The following is a 16,655-nucleotide window of genomic DNA, read 5'->3' as shown; positions in this document are numbered from 1 at the left end:
TTTGGAAAAACGCGTCCAACTGGACGTGTTTTAAGTGGATATGAAAGAAAAACGCTTCCAATTAGATGTGCTTTCAATTTTGGCTAGATGGATAAATGTTAGTGTTTTTATTCTTGAGTCCCGAGCTTGATTCCTTTTCTACTTACATTTATATCTTTTATTTCATGTTGCTTCAAGCTTTTTAAATCTTTAATTAATGTTTTTAACATATTAGTTCTTTGGTTAGATGGCTAAATAGTTGCAATTACATCCTTGAGTCTCGAGTTTGATTCCTCTTCGACTCATATTTGTATTTTTTATTTCATGTTGCTTCAAGCTTTTTTTTTTAAATTAATATTTTTAGCATATTAGCTCCTTTCATTAGATGGTTAGATAATTGCGATTACATCCTTGAGTTTGAGGTTCCATTATTTTTATAAACATATTAATGTATTTTTATTTTAACTTTTAACTTTTTTATTTATAAAATCAAATAATTATTGCAAATATCATTAATTGAAAGAAAATTAATAATATGCTTATAAAAATAATTAAAAATAAAATATATATTAAATAAAAAATAATTAAAAATCATCAAAATATTAATTAAAAAACTTGAAACAATATGAAATAAAAAATACAAATGCAAGTAAGAAATGAATCAAACCAGAGACTCAAGAATAAAAGCACTAACATTTAACTATCTAACTAAAATTGAAAGTCTATTTAATTGGAAGTGTTTTCCTATCATATCTACTGAAAATGCGTCCAAAATCGACCTAATTCAATCAGCATTTTTGGGTAAATAACCCTTGGCATTAGGCCTAATATTATTTTTTTCCCTTGACAGATGACTTTGGGTGTCGGTTGAAGATAACCTAAAGGATGCAAAGATGATGTATTGTTGTTTGGTTTGTTTACTTGACATTCTCTGCTTTATTCATTTCATCTTCATTTGTTAGTTTCTGCATTGTTCCTATCCACCTCATGAGTACATCATCATTTTTTTATTCCAATGTCTTCAATGAATCTACTTCTTTCAACCAAAATAGAATTTAAGAATGAAACTAGAAAATTATTTTTGGGCAAAAAAGTAAATTACAAAAAGATTAAACCGAAAATTTTCATCTTTGGGGAGCCTTTCCTTTTGACGTCGTCCTTGCGAATCGCCAATTAATTTATTATTATTTTAATATAATGCTAGGAGTAGAGATAGAAGTAACAAGATTCAAATCCATGTAGATAGATGTTTGATAAGAGATTTGACCACAGTTCTATATAAGTCAAGACATCATTTGATTTATTGTATATATTAATTTCTTAATAAAAAAAAAAACTAAGGGTTTGGTTAAGATTAAATGGGTAGGAATGATGTTGATTCCTAAAACCCACCCGAATCCAATCAAACTCTACCATTGAGATAGATTATGTTAAAATGGTTTTAATTTTTTAATTACAAAAAATCATATTATTTGTATTTTATTTTATATTTTTTATTTCTCAAAGTATTTATCAAAACAAATCCAATAATTATCTGTATTTTGTAAGTGGATTAAGGATAATAGTCACATTTTACCTTATCTTTTATAATGAATGCAATAAACCAAATAGGATTTGCACTCAACGCCACTTGCATTTTCTCATCACTAAATTATCAATAAATTGTCAACGACATCTTAATTGTGTTGGCACAAAATTCAATCATCTTCATCTTGTGTTTACAAACGAGGTTGAAAATTTCAATAAAAAAGAGTTAATATTTTTATTATTGTTAAAAACTAATTTAAACACACAAAAAAATCTAACTTTAATTAAATGTGAGGAAAAATAAAAAAATATAATAAAATTTCATAAATTTGAAAAGCTTAAAATTGGGCTTTTATAAAAATAATATAAAATAAATTAATTATGAAAATAGGTTGGGGACAAGTTATTTACGAAAATAAACTATTTGTTACCTTATCTATTGGTGTTGTTTAACACATCGACAACATCACTCCCCTTTTTCAATCAATCATCACTCAATAAATAATATTTTTTTGGTGCTACCATTATGTCAGACAACACCCATAGGTAAAAAGATACCTGTAAAAGTACAAGTATACACGGCTGGAAAAAAAACAAAAAAATTATTTTTTTTATAGGTGCCACTAGACTGTCAAGCGGTACCACTTTAGAGCTCTCTTATTTTTGCTTTTAGGCTTTGAGGAATTGTTTTACATTATGAATTTTACTTATGGTCATTTCTCTTGCAGGTGAGGACTTTAACTAGAGAGTTACGGACTACTTTATTAAACTAATTAAGAAAAAACATGAAAAGGACATTAACAAGGATAACATGGCTCTTGGGATGTTTAGGAGGGAAGTTAAGCGTGTCAAGAGAGCTCTCAATAGTTAGCAAGCTGCCAATTAATTTTTTAAAAAAAATTAAAGTAGTGTAATTTTTTTTTGTTTTTTCTTTTAGTGTGTATACTTGTATTTTTATAGATATTCTAAAAATATATAGGGTGTTGTCTGATATAGTAACGATACTAAAAAATTATTCTTTTAAAAGCTTAATAATTACATGATAATTAGTCAATGTATCAGGCGGCATTAATATTTATTATAACAAACAACCCATTTTGATAATTAAATTTTCTTTCATCTCATTTTTATAATTAATTAAATTTTTATATTATTTTTATTGAAGGGACCTAAAATTGTGATTACCAATCAGATTGAATTTAGTGCAACAAAATCAGCTTAGCACTTGATTAGCATAATCGTGAGTGGCGTTAGTTAAAAAACGGTCCAGTTCCAGCTGTACAGTAAATGCATTCACGTTTTCTTATTGCCACAAATAAAATATTGTAAAAGAAACACAAAATTTTGACCGTTGATATGATTGGAAATACGCGTCGATGCGCCGAATTTTAAGCCGTTTCACTATAGCCACGTGGCACGCCGAATTATGGAAATACGCTAGGGCCCCACGCGATTCTCGTAGGAGGCAGCGGCCACCTTTCACGCTTTTGGCTTTCTTCTTTTTTATTTTTTCGGTTTCCATAATTACCCTCCATTGGTCTTCAGAATTTGTGAATACGCCATTCGAAGGTCCTCGTTTAGGGCAAATCAGTATATACGCAGAGTATTGAAGGGTAATTTAGGAATCACGTGACACGCGGCGCTTCACTGCAGTGGGCTGTGGGCGGTTTCAAAAGCAAAGAAAGGAAGCGTTCCGTGTTGAAAATCAGTTCCATTAATATTGATTGATTAAATCAATAATTGAAAATATTCCTTGGTTTCTAAGTAAAATAATTTATATTGAGTATTAAGTTCGAGTTTTATTATGTGCAATTATATTATGTGAGTTTTCGGTTTTATTATATGTGTTTGTCATGTATAGATTTTTTTTTGCTTTTTTTTTGTTTATAATTTTTTTAAATCAAATCGATCAAGTCACTGATTCAATTAAAAAATATTAAAAATTTTAAAAAATTAAAAATTTGAGTTAACAAATATTTTGCTTGATTTAACTGGTTTGTATCGATTCTTGAGTTAATCGATTCAAAATCCCTCCCCGGACTAGGGGTGTTTAATTTTCAGTTAAAACCAAATTAACCAACAGAATCAATTTAATTCGATTACTTGGTCAGTTAATTGATCTAATTCGATCGGAGGTCAGTTAATGATTTTTGGAAGTTTGGTTATCAGTTAATTCAATTCAAAATTGGGTAATTAACTGAACTAACCAAACTTAATAATTAATAATACAAATTATATGTAGTTTTAATTCGGTTAAACGAACAATATCAAAATTTTTTATGTTTTATACTTGTTTTAACAAAAAAAATATAAAATCGAATTAACTGAAATATTTCGGTTCAATTAATTTTTTTAAAATTTTGGTTCGGTTAACGGTTAAAGAATTAAAAAATTTGATTAATTCGGTTCATACTAATTCTGTTTGGTTAACCGTTTGAACACTCCTACCCTAGATTGGTATCTCAATCGATTTTTTGATGAATTATAATAACATGGAAAAGCCTCAACCGATTTTTAGGCCAACATTTTTTATTCAATCGGTAAAAATAGATGAATTCTGAAAAAAGGAATATTTTTTATGGTATACTTTTAGTTTAATATTAAATCCAAATTTGGTCCATTTTATCTTGATGATATTTAAATATTAAAAGGAAAAATCTCTTTTTGGCCCCCCAAAAGTCATTGCAATCATTATTTTTACCCCTAATGATTTACATTTTATCACACTTTCTTTGACATTGCTCACTATTGTCTTCGTCCAGTTGATTAATTTTATTCTTTACTTATTAATATAGCAAGCTTTTGACACTTTATCCCTCTTTCAAAAACTCAAACTTTATCACAAAAAAAAGAAAATTCAAAGTTTAATTTTCAAGCTTTGGAAGCCTTGAAAGAGGGATAAAGTGACTAAGTAATTTTATATACATAGATGAAAAAAATATGTAAAAAGTTTATATAATTTAAATTAATATTTTTAAAAAAATGATAATATTTAACCACGGGTTAGGTGAAATGTTAAGGGTTTCTCCTACTTTAATTAGTGGTTAAGAGTTTGATCTTCGTCTTGAATATGGAGAATAACTTTAAAACTCATGGTCGGCATTTACCCCCTAATAAACCTAGTAAAATATGAAAAATTAATTATTAAACTCACTTCGATAAGTACCTTAAAATGAAATAATAATAATAATACATATAAGGGAAACAAAGTAGTTTATTTTAATAGTTTTTAAGAGGTGGGGTCATCTTTTCAAAGTAATTAAGATTTGCTTTAAAGATAAAAATCTCCTGTATTAACTCATAATTTATAGAAAAATGGTTTTAAGTCAATTCCTTATATAAGTATCAAGATTTTTAGTAAAGGATAAAATTAAGAATATGAAAATAAATATAAAAAGTATTTTAGAAATACTATGCAGACACTCGATTGGCATGGGCATTGGCAAAACCAGGGGCTAGCATGTCTAGGTCTCCCTAAAATGGAAATTTTCCATTTAGGTCATTTGAAAATTTTAAAATTTTAAATTAATAAAGATAAAATTACATTTTGACCTCTTAAAATGATAAAATTTTGATTTAACCCGTTAAAATTTGTAAAGATCGAGGCTATTAAAATGGTAAAAATACATTTTTACTATCCTAAAAATTACAACTTAATTTCAGCTCCCTATAAAAAATTTCCAGCTTTGCCCCTAAACATGGGCATTGTTGTCAATGCAAGAGGACGTGGGTTTAAGTGCGCTGAAGCATATTATCCTCCTGTTTATAGATTAGGGAGGAACTATAGATAATTTTAAACATTATGTAAAAAAAAAAATGATATCATCCAAACCAATAATTAATGCATTTTTAATATGTGCTACTAAGTAGTGATCAATGATCATTATCCCACTACTATTTATTTCCTTCATTTATATGATCAAATGGGGAATCTTAACAAATGTTTGGGCATTGAAATTCGAAAATTATTGCTTGAAGATTCTAAGCTTTCCAATTTTTAATAACATTGCTCCAATATAAATTAGAAGTTAAATGCATAACATATTATATTGGGTATTTGGATTAAATTTTAAATTTTAGAGTTGATAATATTAATAAAGTTTTATTTGAATATCACTTTTAATCGAATAGAATTAAGTTTGAATAATAATAAAAATACAATTACAATTACATGACACAATAATATCTTATAATATAATAATATAACGGTGAAATTTCAATTCTAATCTTTCTATTTTGAGATTATATAAGAATTGTTAAATTTTAGTTTCGATCTCTTTAATTCGCTCAAATTTGAGATTTAATCTCTATATTTTAATTTCGACATAATTTGGCACCTCAACTTTTATAATATCATCAGTTAAGTTAAATGCTTATTGCAAAATTAAAATGCTTATGCGAACTTTTAAATTTCAAATTTCGAAAAATAAAGGAATTATATTCCTAAAACTAAAAGTACGAATATTAAATTCCAATATATGAATAGCGTTAGAGTTTGTGTGACCCGAATCTTATTATTTGTTGAAGAAATAAGAGGATTTATAGGGGCGAATTAAGCACAAAATTGGATTGGGGTTGCGACGTTCGCCTCCGCAGTACGAACCATACCACACAAGTAGACTCCATATAGAACTTCATTTTACTATTTGACTTTGATTAAAACAGGATTTTTTTACCATTAAATAGATATAATCGAAACCTTATAACTAAAGTCCTCTTTGGATACGCAATATATACATGTATGTATTCAATGTATTGTGATATTTAAGATAGTAATTTTAAAGATAAAGTTGAGCCAATCTCCTTGGCAATATATGGGTGGGATAAAGATGAACACCCATTTGAATTTTACATGAAAATATTTTCATGATTTTGAAATTCATTAGTTTCTGATTTTTCCAATATGGTATTTGCATATTTGTGAATTTAAATGCATCACAAGAACCTTGTATTTCTTTAAGCTCTTCGTTTTCAATTTTTCAAGTTTCAAAAATTCAAACAAGTGGTACATTAAATTAAAGAATTAGATTTATTTTTTTGAACAATTTTATTGTAGGTTACGATCGTATCTACTCTTTTTGACATAATATTTAGAACAATCCATAAAGAGGAGGATAATGTGTCTTAGTGCATTCAAACACATATTCTCTTGTATTATTAATAACGCCCATGCCTATCGAGTTAAGATTCAGTCAGCTAAAATAAATTTTTTAAATTTAAATAGTAACTGAATAAAAAAATGAAAATAATAAAAATCAATACTCTATTAATTTAAGAAAATATATGTATACGAAATTTGTTATTTTATGGGATAAACAGGCTTTGGGATGAGATTTGAATGGAAAAATTAGAAGAAAAAAAAGGAGAGGGTTTTTTTAAATAAAATCTTATGAAAATAATAATTATTTATTAAAATAATATATTCTTCAATTATTTATCAAAGTATTATACTAATATGGGTTATTTATTTATTTAATTTTTAGTGGACGATTTGCGAAGCTAGAAAAATTATTTTATGGGTTAAAATGAATAATAATTTGGAAGCATATTATAGTTTTATTATTATATTAACTTATAATTTTATAAAATTTGAAAGATTTTGTATCAAATTTATCAGTTTTTAGAGACCAAGACCATTACTTGCCCGTAATCTTGACAAATTAAATATCCGTCTCACAAAATAAAAATCTTTGTCACTTCGATTTGAGACCAAAAATCATTTTGAAAAGTTCAAATCGTCGTTATTAATGACGATTTGGTGCCAAAGTTCTACGCTATATATTGCATATTATTATGATAAATAATTCTAATATCATATTATTTAAGTAGTTAATTAATATTTTAATGGGATTTGTGTAAAAACCTCTATAATCAAAATTTTTGAAAAAAATTCCAATTATTTTAATTTGAAAATACTGATATAAAATTGTATGTTCACCCTTAAAATGCTAGTGGGAACAAGTCTTTAGTTTTAGGACATGGACATGATAGTAAAAAGAGTTCATGCCTACTGACTCTGTTCTGAATTCTCAGTTCTGACTCTTGACTGGTTTCTCAAAGCTCCTTTCACTAAAAATTATTAGGAAAAAAACCCATGAAGCTTTAATATGATTTTTGAAATAAAAAATAAAATTTCTAAAATATGATGGAAAATGATGTTGAAAATGAAAAAAGTAAGAAAAAGAAAATGGGAGAATAATTTGAAAAAAAAAAAAAAACCTGTCTACATATGAACAGCTAACACCTGCTCAGTCTCCCAATAAAATGACCTGCCTATATTGTCTTTCTTTTCAATTTTTATTAACTTTTTTTTGGTTCTCATAGCTGTAGAGAGGTTATTCATATTATTATTCCTTTCTTCTTCTTTCATTCTCAACAATCTCTTCCCCCTCTTCTTCCGTAATACTCTTTCTTTCTCTTCATATATAATCTTTACTTTCAAACACCCTAAATTTACAACCACATATTCCAGAGAGGATTTAAAAAAAAATGGTGATGAAGTTACCTTATCTGGGTTCATGTTTGTTTTTGGTTTTTTTTAGTTTGGTTTCTATTGTTGCTTCTGGGTCTGGAAAAGGGCTCCCAATTCTTTCATTCGATGAAGGATATAATCAGTTGTTTGGAGATGATAATCTAGTTATCCATAGAGATGGTAAAGCTGTTCACTTGTCTTTGAACGACAGAACAGGTTTGTTTCTTTTTTGCTGATTTGGGTTCTTCTTTTTTTCTTTGTTGTTTCATTAAAAAGGAAACATTTTTTGCTTTTGATGGTGGTGAAAAACAGGGTCGGGGTTTGTGTCACAAGACCTTTACTTGCATGGTTACTTCAGTGCTTCAATAAAGTTACCTGCTGATTACACTGCTGGAGTTGTGGTTGCTTTCTATGTGAGTTTATCTATGTTCTACATTAATATCTTTCCTTTTTTTTTGTTTTTATATTAAAATCTATTTATCTAACAGTTAATGATTTTAGAAGCTCTCTCAACAGTCCTTTTAAGCTCTTGGTCGCTATTTAGTGTTAATTAATCTGATTTTTTTTAATTCTGATACTAATGAGACTCAGATGAGTTTGCACTGTTTTCTTCACTTTCCTCTCATGGTTCAACTTGGAGTTTGAATAGGGTCTTGAATGAAAACTTTGATTTTTCTTTTCAAGTCACAAAAATTTCAAATCTTTATTCAAGAATCTGATCAAAATACACATGGATATGACTATGAACATGTTAAACTTATCTCAGATTGATTAGAATTTCCAGATGGTTTTTTCATGTTGAAGGAGATGGCTTCTTTCATAAATGAAATTCATTTTCCTGAATATGTATTTTAATTTATGTGATAAACAGATGTCAAATGGTGATATGTTCGAGAAGAACCATGATGAAATAGATTTTGAGTTCTTGGGTAACATTAGAGGAAAAAATTGGAGGATTCAGACAAATATTTATGGCAATGGAAGCACCAGTGCTGGCAGAGAAGAGAGATACAATCTCTGGTTTGATCCTGCTGATGATTTCCATCACTACACTATTCTCTGGACTGCTTCTCACATCATGTAAGTATTCACAATCAATATCCCCAAATACTCGTGTTGGACATCCGACCCAATCACAAACATGGATACCGGAATATTACCCTTTAAGCATTGCCCCCACCATCTCTCCTATAATTTGTTGTTGTGTTGCTTTCCTTTTTCCTCAAATGGTTAAATCCTTTAGTCTCTGCTCCAACCACAACTTTTTTAACCTATTAACATTGTATGATTAAGTGTTGAACATGCTGTTTTGAAGAGTTATGGTTTTGATGTGATGGTTGTATTGTAATGTAGGGTAAGGTTTCTTATTTTGGGATGTTTATATATTACACGATATGAAGTCTGGTTTTGCTTGTAATGGCATCCCTTCTTACATCCATCCAAGTTTTCTTCTAATACCACCATAACTAAATTGTTGGTTTTGTTTCTGATGGTAATTATTTTTGCTTGCAGATTTTATGTAGACAATATCCCCATTAGAGAGTTCAAAAGAACAGCTGAAATGGGTGGAGATTTCCCCTCTAAGCCAATGTCTTTGTATGCTACAATATGGGATGGATCTGATTGGGCTACTAATGGTGGCAAATATAGAGTCAATTACAAATATGCTCCTTATGTAGCGGAATTCTCCGATTTAGTCTTGCATGGCTGCGCAGTTGATCCAATCGAGTTTTCATCCAAGAGGTGTGACGGCACGCAAAGTTTCCAACTCACAACCAGTATCACCCCATCACAAAGAAGCAAGATGGATAGCTTTAGGAGGAAGCACATGACATACTCTTACTGCTATGACCAAACCAGATACAAGATTGCTCCTCTGGAGTGTGTGATCAATCCCCGAGAAGCTGAAAGACTGAAGAAGTTCGATCCTGTCACATTTGGAGGAGGCAGGCGCCACCATGGGAAACGACACCACCACATGCAAGCAAGCCGGTCTGAGGCTGATTCCATCTGATGGAAGACCTTTGACCATTGTTTTCCTCTCCTTTCCATTCAGTTTGGGGATCAGTTTTGTGTATAGAGAGAGGGGGAAGACTGCAGAGCACAGCACATATACATATATATATTGAGGGTGATATGAGTCATTATATATGTTCAATGATGTGGGGGGTATGTGTATAGTTCCATACCTTTTTAGGTTTCCATGTCCATTTTTGTTATTGATGCAATAAAATAAAATACTTTAGCAGATTTAAAACACCTTTATTTTTTAAAAAGTTAATTTAAGTATCATTTTCTGCTTTCCCTCTTGGTGGTTCAAAGAGACATCTGCAGCACCCAAAATTGTTGCATTTAATGTCCAAAGTTTGGGGTTATCTATATGTCTGTTAGCATGTTGCTGATCAATATGTATATGCCATTGGGTAGTTGGAATCTAAGGAGGGTTAGATGTGACCAGTTGGGAAGATCTACTTTTAAAAAATATTACTAAATTCTATTTTTAAGCCCTCCAAAAACTAAAAATTTTATTTAAATCCTTTAACAAAAAAATTTAACTTTGACATCTAAAATCTTATAATTAAAAAAAAATGTTGATTTCGCCCACTAAAGAACATAAATTCATCCATTCCAAGGACATTAAATATAAAGCATTTGCACAAAATCATAAGGTCACAAAATTTTGGAACAATTTGTGCTTAGATTCCAATATCATTTGACAGCCAATTCTGAACTGGAATTTCAACCTCATTGAGTAAAATTGAAATGAAAAAAAATGAAGAAATCCCAGTATTTTAGACCACATACTAATAATTCATAGTTATCCATAGCACTGACATAAATCATGTGCAAAGCTCAAAAAGAAAAGGCTACATCTCACTATCTTTTAAAGCAGATATCTTTGATTGCTACAGATTGTAACCTGCATTTCCCTAACAGTGACAGAAATCAAAGAAAATGGATCTGATTAACACAAGCTAACAAGTGCAATATCAATATACATACCTGCTATAAACCCTAAAACTTGACTTTGTCCAATAGTATCACATGTATGTATAACCCTTCCTCTTACTAATCCATGTAAAGTAGATGGATGTAAAAAATAGCATGTAAATCATTAAAACGATGCCATGGTGTGTTATGTCCAAGAATTTTTTTTTTTCTATAACAAACAACTGTTAAGAAATATAAATGATAGTCCAAAAGGATAATGTCCAGAAGATGCTTTCCAGCAACAAGAGGAGATGCATTCAGAAAAGTTCTCAACACAAATACGACTCCAACTAATTTCGAATTCTACTACCAAACTCACATTTACCACCAAAGTATATCAGTAAAGAACAAGATCTCTAATTCTGGGATTCAGCTGGCTTCTTTCTCTCTATCAGTTTGATGAAATTCTGAACAATTATTTTGCCTTCAGAGGTTATGATGCTCTCCTGACTGAAGTGAACACCCTACGGTTTTCAATCAACTTAATGAGCATAAAGAGAAGTAAATGGAAAAGATTGATATAGTAATACTTCAGTAAGTGGCAAATAAGCATAACAATGAGGGACAGCCTCTGCATAAGGCTTTTTTTGGGACCCTACTTTTCCTCGACTCTTAGTTTGTGATAAAATGAGGAAAAAGATGACAAAAAGAACTTGTTAAAAGTACTTGTTTTATGATGGTAGCTTTAGATTCTTTTATCTATAACCAGACTATGGAATCAAATCATATAGAGGTATACACAAATTGCTAAAATTGAATGACGGAATGTATGTGGAAGATGTGAAGATAATATTGTGAACAGTATCATTGGCCGTCTCATAACGACGATGTTAGAATTGCAGAAATGTTCTTAGCAATGATAGGGGTTAATATAGGGGTATAATTAAGATGAAAAAATAGCTATTTTAATTCCTAAAATGCTGCAAAAACCAAGGGTGTCATGTCTAAGGCACTGAAGTCAAGAAAGGGTACTCCTATGAATCTATGATGCCATTAGAGATGCTATTACATTGATATCTTTAGGCAGTAATGTCAGAACAGAGGTAACTAAGAGACGAGAGACTTTTTGATAAATATGAGAACAAGTGACATTTTGGTTTTCAACAAGGCGTGAGGAGCGGGTGCCAACAAAGAGGATATGAATGGAAATGACAAACGAAAGAATTTATTAGATTTAATAACATAAAATAGGTTGTTAGCTAACATTTCATACTACAATTTAAAAGGTATCAATGTCTGCAAGTGCATGTATACAAGAAGACACTATTTTGGCCCAAAAAAGAAGACACCACTAGAAAAATCAATATAAACAACATGATAGAATAGTTTCTTCAAATATCATTTGGTAAACTTAATAAAATTTGGAGAATAGAGCACATTGCAGAAAGAACCTTATTAGATGGTTCTTAAAACAAGTAATTGGTCAAACATGTATCATGGTTGAGCTATGATTCTCCAGAGATTGAAATTATGGTACCAGGGAATTTAACCTTATATTGATACTCCAATTATTCCAGATATAATTATAGTGAGTCTATCAATTAGGAGTGCATCTAATTTAAGTAAAGAAATCAGTTACATCACAGCAAATATAGTCTTACCAGCCAATCAGTTAGTTGCAATTTGACTGTAGGTGTTTGTTCTCATTCAGAAAATCATTGTGCTAATACGTTATAAGTAAAATAGATAGCGGTCTTACATGTAGATACTTGTATATTTTGTGCCGAGCAGCCATTATCAGTCCATCTTCTGTAAAAGCAGTAACCTTGAGTGCTTTCAAAGGAAAACCATCCATATCAAGAAAGGCGCCGGGACATCTGCCAGCTTGGAATGGAAGAATTGCTGATAATCTGAGGTGTAATTAATGAAATAAATTGGAAATTGTTTTTAAGAGTAATTTAATAGAGCTTCCAAATGTCTAGTAAAAATAAAGAAGGATAGTAGCAGAAAAGGGAAATGTGGTTTTGACCAAGTATGCCACCCAGTAATGGTATATTACATTCTCACATGGGGGCTAGGGGTGGTTGTGAGGGAAGCAAGGTGCAGTTTTCTGTGAGAGAGATTGGTTTTAGTTTCCCAAGTAAGCATTGCAACATGCTCAATAGTGACCATATACCCTAAGACACTATATGAACTTCATATGACTGGGCTTCTTTTTTGGTATATTTATAGACTCCTCACTCTCAACACCCTTTCATTGCCAATCTCATAGCTAAACCTAGGTCTGAAAGCGGCAGGGTGATTTGCAAAACTGAAACATAGACTTCACTAATTAAAATGGCTCTTCTTCTGTACCTTTCTCAAATTCAGTTTGCCAATGTGAGATTTTAACGAAGATAAGATTTTTTTCATACCACTAATTTTTCAATGGCCAACAAATTTAGGACATGATTAGCTACATAAGTAGTCAATCATGCACATTATGTGCAACATGCAGTATTGCATGAAAATAGATCACATTCTACATAGAGCTCTACTGATTTTCTGACCTACTGGAACCCTCTAGCATTGGTAAACAAAAGCTGACAGGGTGTAGAATCCTTCTCAAGGGGCATTGGAAAAAAAAGTGGAAATTGAAACATGTTTTACAGCTACTTATCCACTATTTTGCCTATAAAGTAAACAAAATTTCCTAACAGTTGAAACTTGTTAGGGGAAAGTTGCCATTAAGGAGTCCCTGTACTTGAAAGGTAAAAGAGAGCTCAAGAAACAAATTTGACTGTACTGATAGTTTGAGCACATAATTTAAGCACACTTTAAGAATTTAAAAAGGAAAAACCGTGGGACAAGAAGTATATAATTCGGAAATCCTGTAAACAACCCAGCTTCCTCATCATACTAATATACACAACAACTGTCGCCCAGTTTAAGACCATATGGAGAACGTACTGTTTTTCCTGCATTTTACAATGAAGTCAAACAAATAATGTTAAGATCCCACCAGCAAGCAGCCCAGCTTCATGATAAACATACACGACTATGGAAGTCGCTTCCTTAGAATAATTATTGAGATAATGTAGAAAGATCCTGAAATTAAATGAATAACAGTTATATAAGCTATCCTTGAACACTCACCTCTGAAAGCCTCACAAATGCACCACATTCCCGTAGAAACACCTAACAAAGGTACAATCGTCTAAGCTCCAAAACTGTTTGCAATAATGTTCTGGAGTCTTTAAGCATGCCTGTACAATGGATACAAAGTATATAAAATGCTGAAATACGACAGATCCTTATGCTGTGGTTAATACGGCAAACTAGTACCTGGACCAGGGGAGATGACCACTCCCCTAGGGTTTTTCCTACAATATAACAGGAGAACTAGTCATTATATGAATAAAATCTCTAGATATAAGATAATTAATAACCATTCACCACCCGAGTGACCATCATGTTATACAAGTAAATAGTATTGTACTAGTCAAAAGGCTAAAATTCTTACCTTTTCAACTCTTCCACGGTTAACTCATCATTCCGACAAACCTTGAGACTACATCCAAGCTCTCCCAAATACTGCAAAATAACATGTAAATTCTGAGGGTTTTCTGTAATTAGTCAATAGCACAACTCAGAAAAGACTAAAAGCGATCAAACAAAAAATTCATAAGGCAACATTTCAAGATCAGAAAATTATTATCAACTCCTTTTACCCCTTTCATAAGGCGGCAATCAAATGAACCATGTCTACTGCTTAAAAGGACAAAGACAAGATTGAAGTACGGATGATTCCCAACATTGGAAGCAAGATTTCACTCTATTCCCTAATAGTTGGTTTCTCAGTGCTTGTGCTTGTCCTTGTCGGGGGGAAATCTTTGACCAATTTCTAGCACCATAAACATAAAAAACTGTCTCATGCTATTGATATTCATTGGTCAAAACCATTAAACCAAGTGACCAACAGTATCGAAGATGCTGAATTGAGTTCACTGCACCATATGAATATTCATTCAGCAGGAATCACTTTTGACATATCATGTTTTTCACTGATAATAAAGTTGCAACAATTTCGTTGAGGTAAATAGTTTTGAAAAATAATCCTTTACTTTCGAAGAAAGAACTAAAATTAGACCAAAAAAGAAAAATTCAACAATTCAGGATTTTCTTTCTAGATCATATACAAGCATGAATATATTCTTTCACACACAAGTACAATAAATTTACTATAAACCTGCTAATCAATAATTCTGTTACCTGTTGTTTTCCTAACGATTTGTAAGAAATCAAACAGCATATCTAGAATCAAGTCTTAAAGCAGGGCAATTAAGAAAGGCAAACGCTATGAAAATGACACGAAATTTTGAACATGTACCCAAATCTGGCAAAGATTGTAAGTGAAAAAACTATCATAGTTGTCAATGAGGATAATGGGATTCTGGCTGTCTTGCTTAGTCTCCAACACTGAAAAGGCCGAATCCGGTACAGCTGACGACGCTGATAATTTTCCAACAACCCCACTTCTCTTTGTTAGCAAGAAACCAACTCCTGCAAAACACAACAAAGAAAAAAACAAAAAAGAACCTTTCTTTGATTACACAGTACACCCAAAAAAATTCCATAGAAAAGAAAATAGAGGAAGAGAGAGACTTGATGGAGAAGCGAGCCTGGATAGTTGAGGCAGAGATGGGTTTTGAAGGGTTTTAAGAGAAAGTGAAGGTTTTGGTTGAATCAGAGATGATTGCATAACAAAATTAACAGCCATTTTTCTTCTAAACAAAGAAACAAAGCAAAGTAGTTTTTTTTTTTAAAGGCGCTAGGACTCTGAGAGGAAGGTTTATCAGTTTCAGTCTTATGTCTTGCAGGGATTCTGCTTTATAGAAAAATAAGTTGGACAATGTTTTTCACATGGCCGTCAGTTATTTAGAAAAGCTTTGTAATTGGACACTTTTTGTTCTCTTTAGGTGAATTGCCAAATCCTCCTTAGATGCTTTCCATGCCTCAAATCTGAATGTGATTCAATTAAAAATATATATACTCTTGACTCAATGAAAATTTAAAATGACTTATTTCTTCTAAGTACATAAATTAATGGGTTTTCTTTTGACAGGTGAGATAGAGATGAGTTTTGAAGGGATTTAACAAAAAGGGAAGGTTTTGGTTGAACCAGAGATGAGTTGGTAGTAAAATATAAGAAACTTGGAGTCTCACTGAAAAGAGAATAGAATGGCAATGTATGTTCAGTTTCGATCATATGGGGACATAATTATCATTTCCATCTTCATAAAGAAAAAGATAAATGGAAATAGAAATTTAAGGGAATTAAGGGAAGGCAAAAGATTGTCCAATGAAAAAGACTGTTATGGAATGCAATTGTAACTGTCATTTCATATTTCTGTTAATTACTCTTAATTCCTTTTTATTGTAATGTTTTGGTATTCTTTTAGTAGAACACTGCGTTTTGTATTGTGTATTTGAGGGGGTCGGGAAAAACATTGTTTAAGGAAACGGTGTAATTTTGGCAATAATTATTCCCAACTGTTACGATTCGTTATTCTGCTTCTCTTAATAGCCAATTAGAGAGAGCAGAGGTAGCTGTCGAAACCACCCTTTTTATTTAAAAAATTTTAAAATTTTAAAAGTTTAAAAAAACGGAAGAATCGACTTTTTGGAAATGGAACATAGAGTAGCCATCGATCTTTTTGTTTTGGTGTGATCGGGTCACCTAAGAATTTGGTTATTTTAATAAAAC

At 30.9% G+C, this 16,655-nt stretch overlaps 1 protein-coding gene, 1 non-coding gene and 1 pseudogene across 2 annotated transcripts; 1 reads left to right on the top strand and 2 right to left on the bottom strand.

Annotated features, from left to right (window-relative positions):
- Positions 1-7,461: 7,461 nt before the first annotated feature.
- On the top strand, positions 7,462-10,235 carry LOC108464538 (probable xyloglucan endotransglucosylase/hydrolase protein 28). The gene is made up of 4 exons (XM_017764891.2): positions 7,462-8,194; positions 8,291-8,391; positions 8,850-9,058; positions 9,491-10,235. The coding sequence occupies exons 1-4, from the start codon at positions 7,996-7,998 to the stop codon at positions 9,990-9,992; spliced, it is 1,011 nt and encodes a 336-aa protein (XP_017620380.1). The 5' UTR covers positions 7,462-7,995; the 3' UTR covers positions 9,993-10,235.
- Positions 10,236-11,114: 879 nt separating this feature from the next.
- LOC108461790 (anthranilate synthase beta subunit 1, chloroplastic-like) lies at positions 11,115-16,151 on the bottom strand (annotated as a pseudogene).
- LOC128287256 (small nucleolar RNA Z103) lies at positions 16,096-16,182 on the bottom strand. Its single transcript, XR_008277951.1, has one exon. It is a non-coding gene; the product is annotated as a small nucleolar RNA Z103 (small nucleolar RNA).
- Between the last annotated feature and the right edge of the window lie 473 nt (positions 16,183-16,655).

This window comes from Gossypium arboreum, chromosome 13, assembly GCF_025698485.1.
Source record: "Gossypium arboreum isolate Shixiya-1 chromosome 13, ASM2569848v2, whole genome shotgun sequence".
NCBI classification, from domain to species: domain Eukaryota; kingdom Viridiplantae; phylum Streptophyta; class Magnoliopsida; order Malvales; family Malvaceae; genus Gossypium; species Gossypium arboreum.
Note: the sequence above shows the minus strand (reverse complement) of the source record. Positions and strands in the feature narration are given on the sequence as shown.

What these genes read in the sequence shown, in the direction of transcription:
- LOC108464538 (XM_017764891.2), top strand. Translation starts at nt 7,996, where the DNA reads ATGGTGATGAAGTTACCTTATCTGGGTTCATGTTTGTTTTTGGTTTTT. An exon ending in GTCTTTGAACGACAGAACAG is followed by an intron (nt 8,195 to 8,290) that starts GTTTGTTTCTTT and finishes GGTGAAAAACAG; the next exon opens with GGTCGGGGTTTGTGTCACAA. An exon ending in GAGTTGTGGTTGCTTTCTAT is followed by an intron (nt 8,392 to 8,849) that starts GTGAGTTTATCT and finishes TGTGATAAACAG; the next exon opens with ATGTCAAATGGTGATATGTT.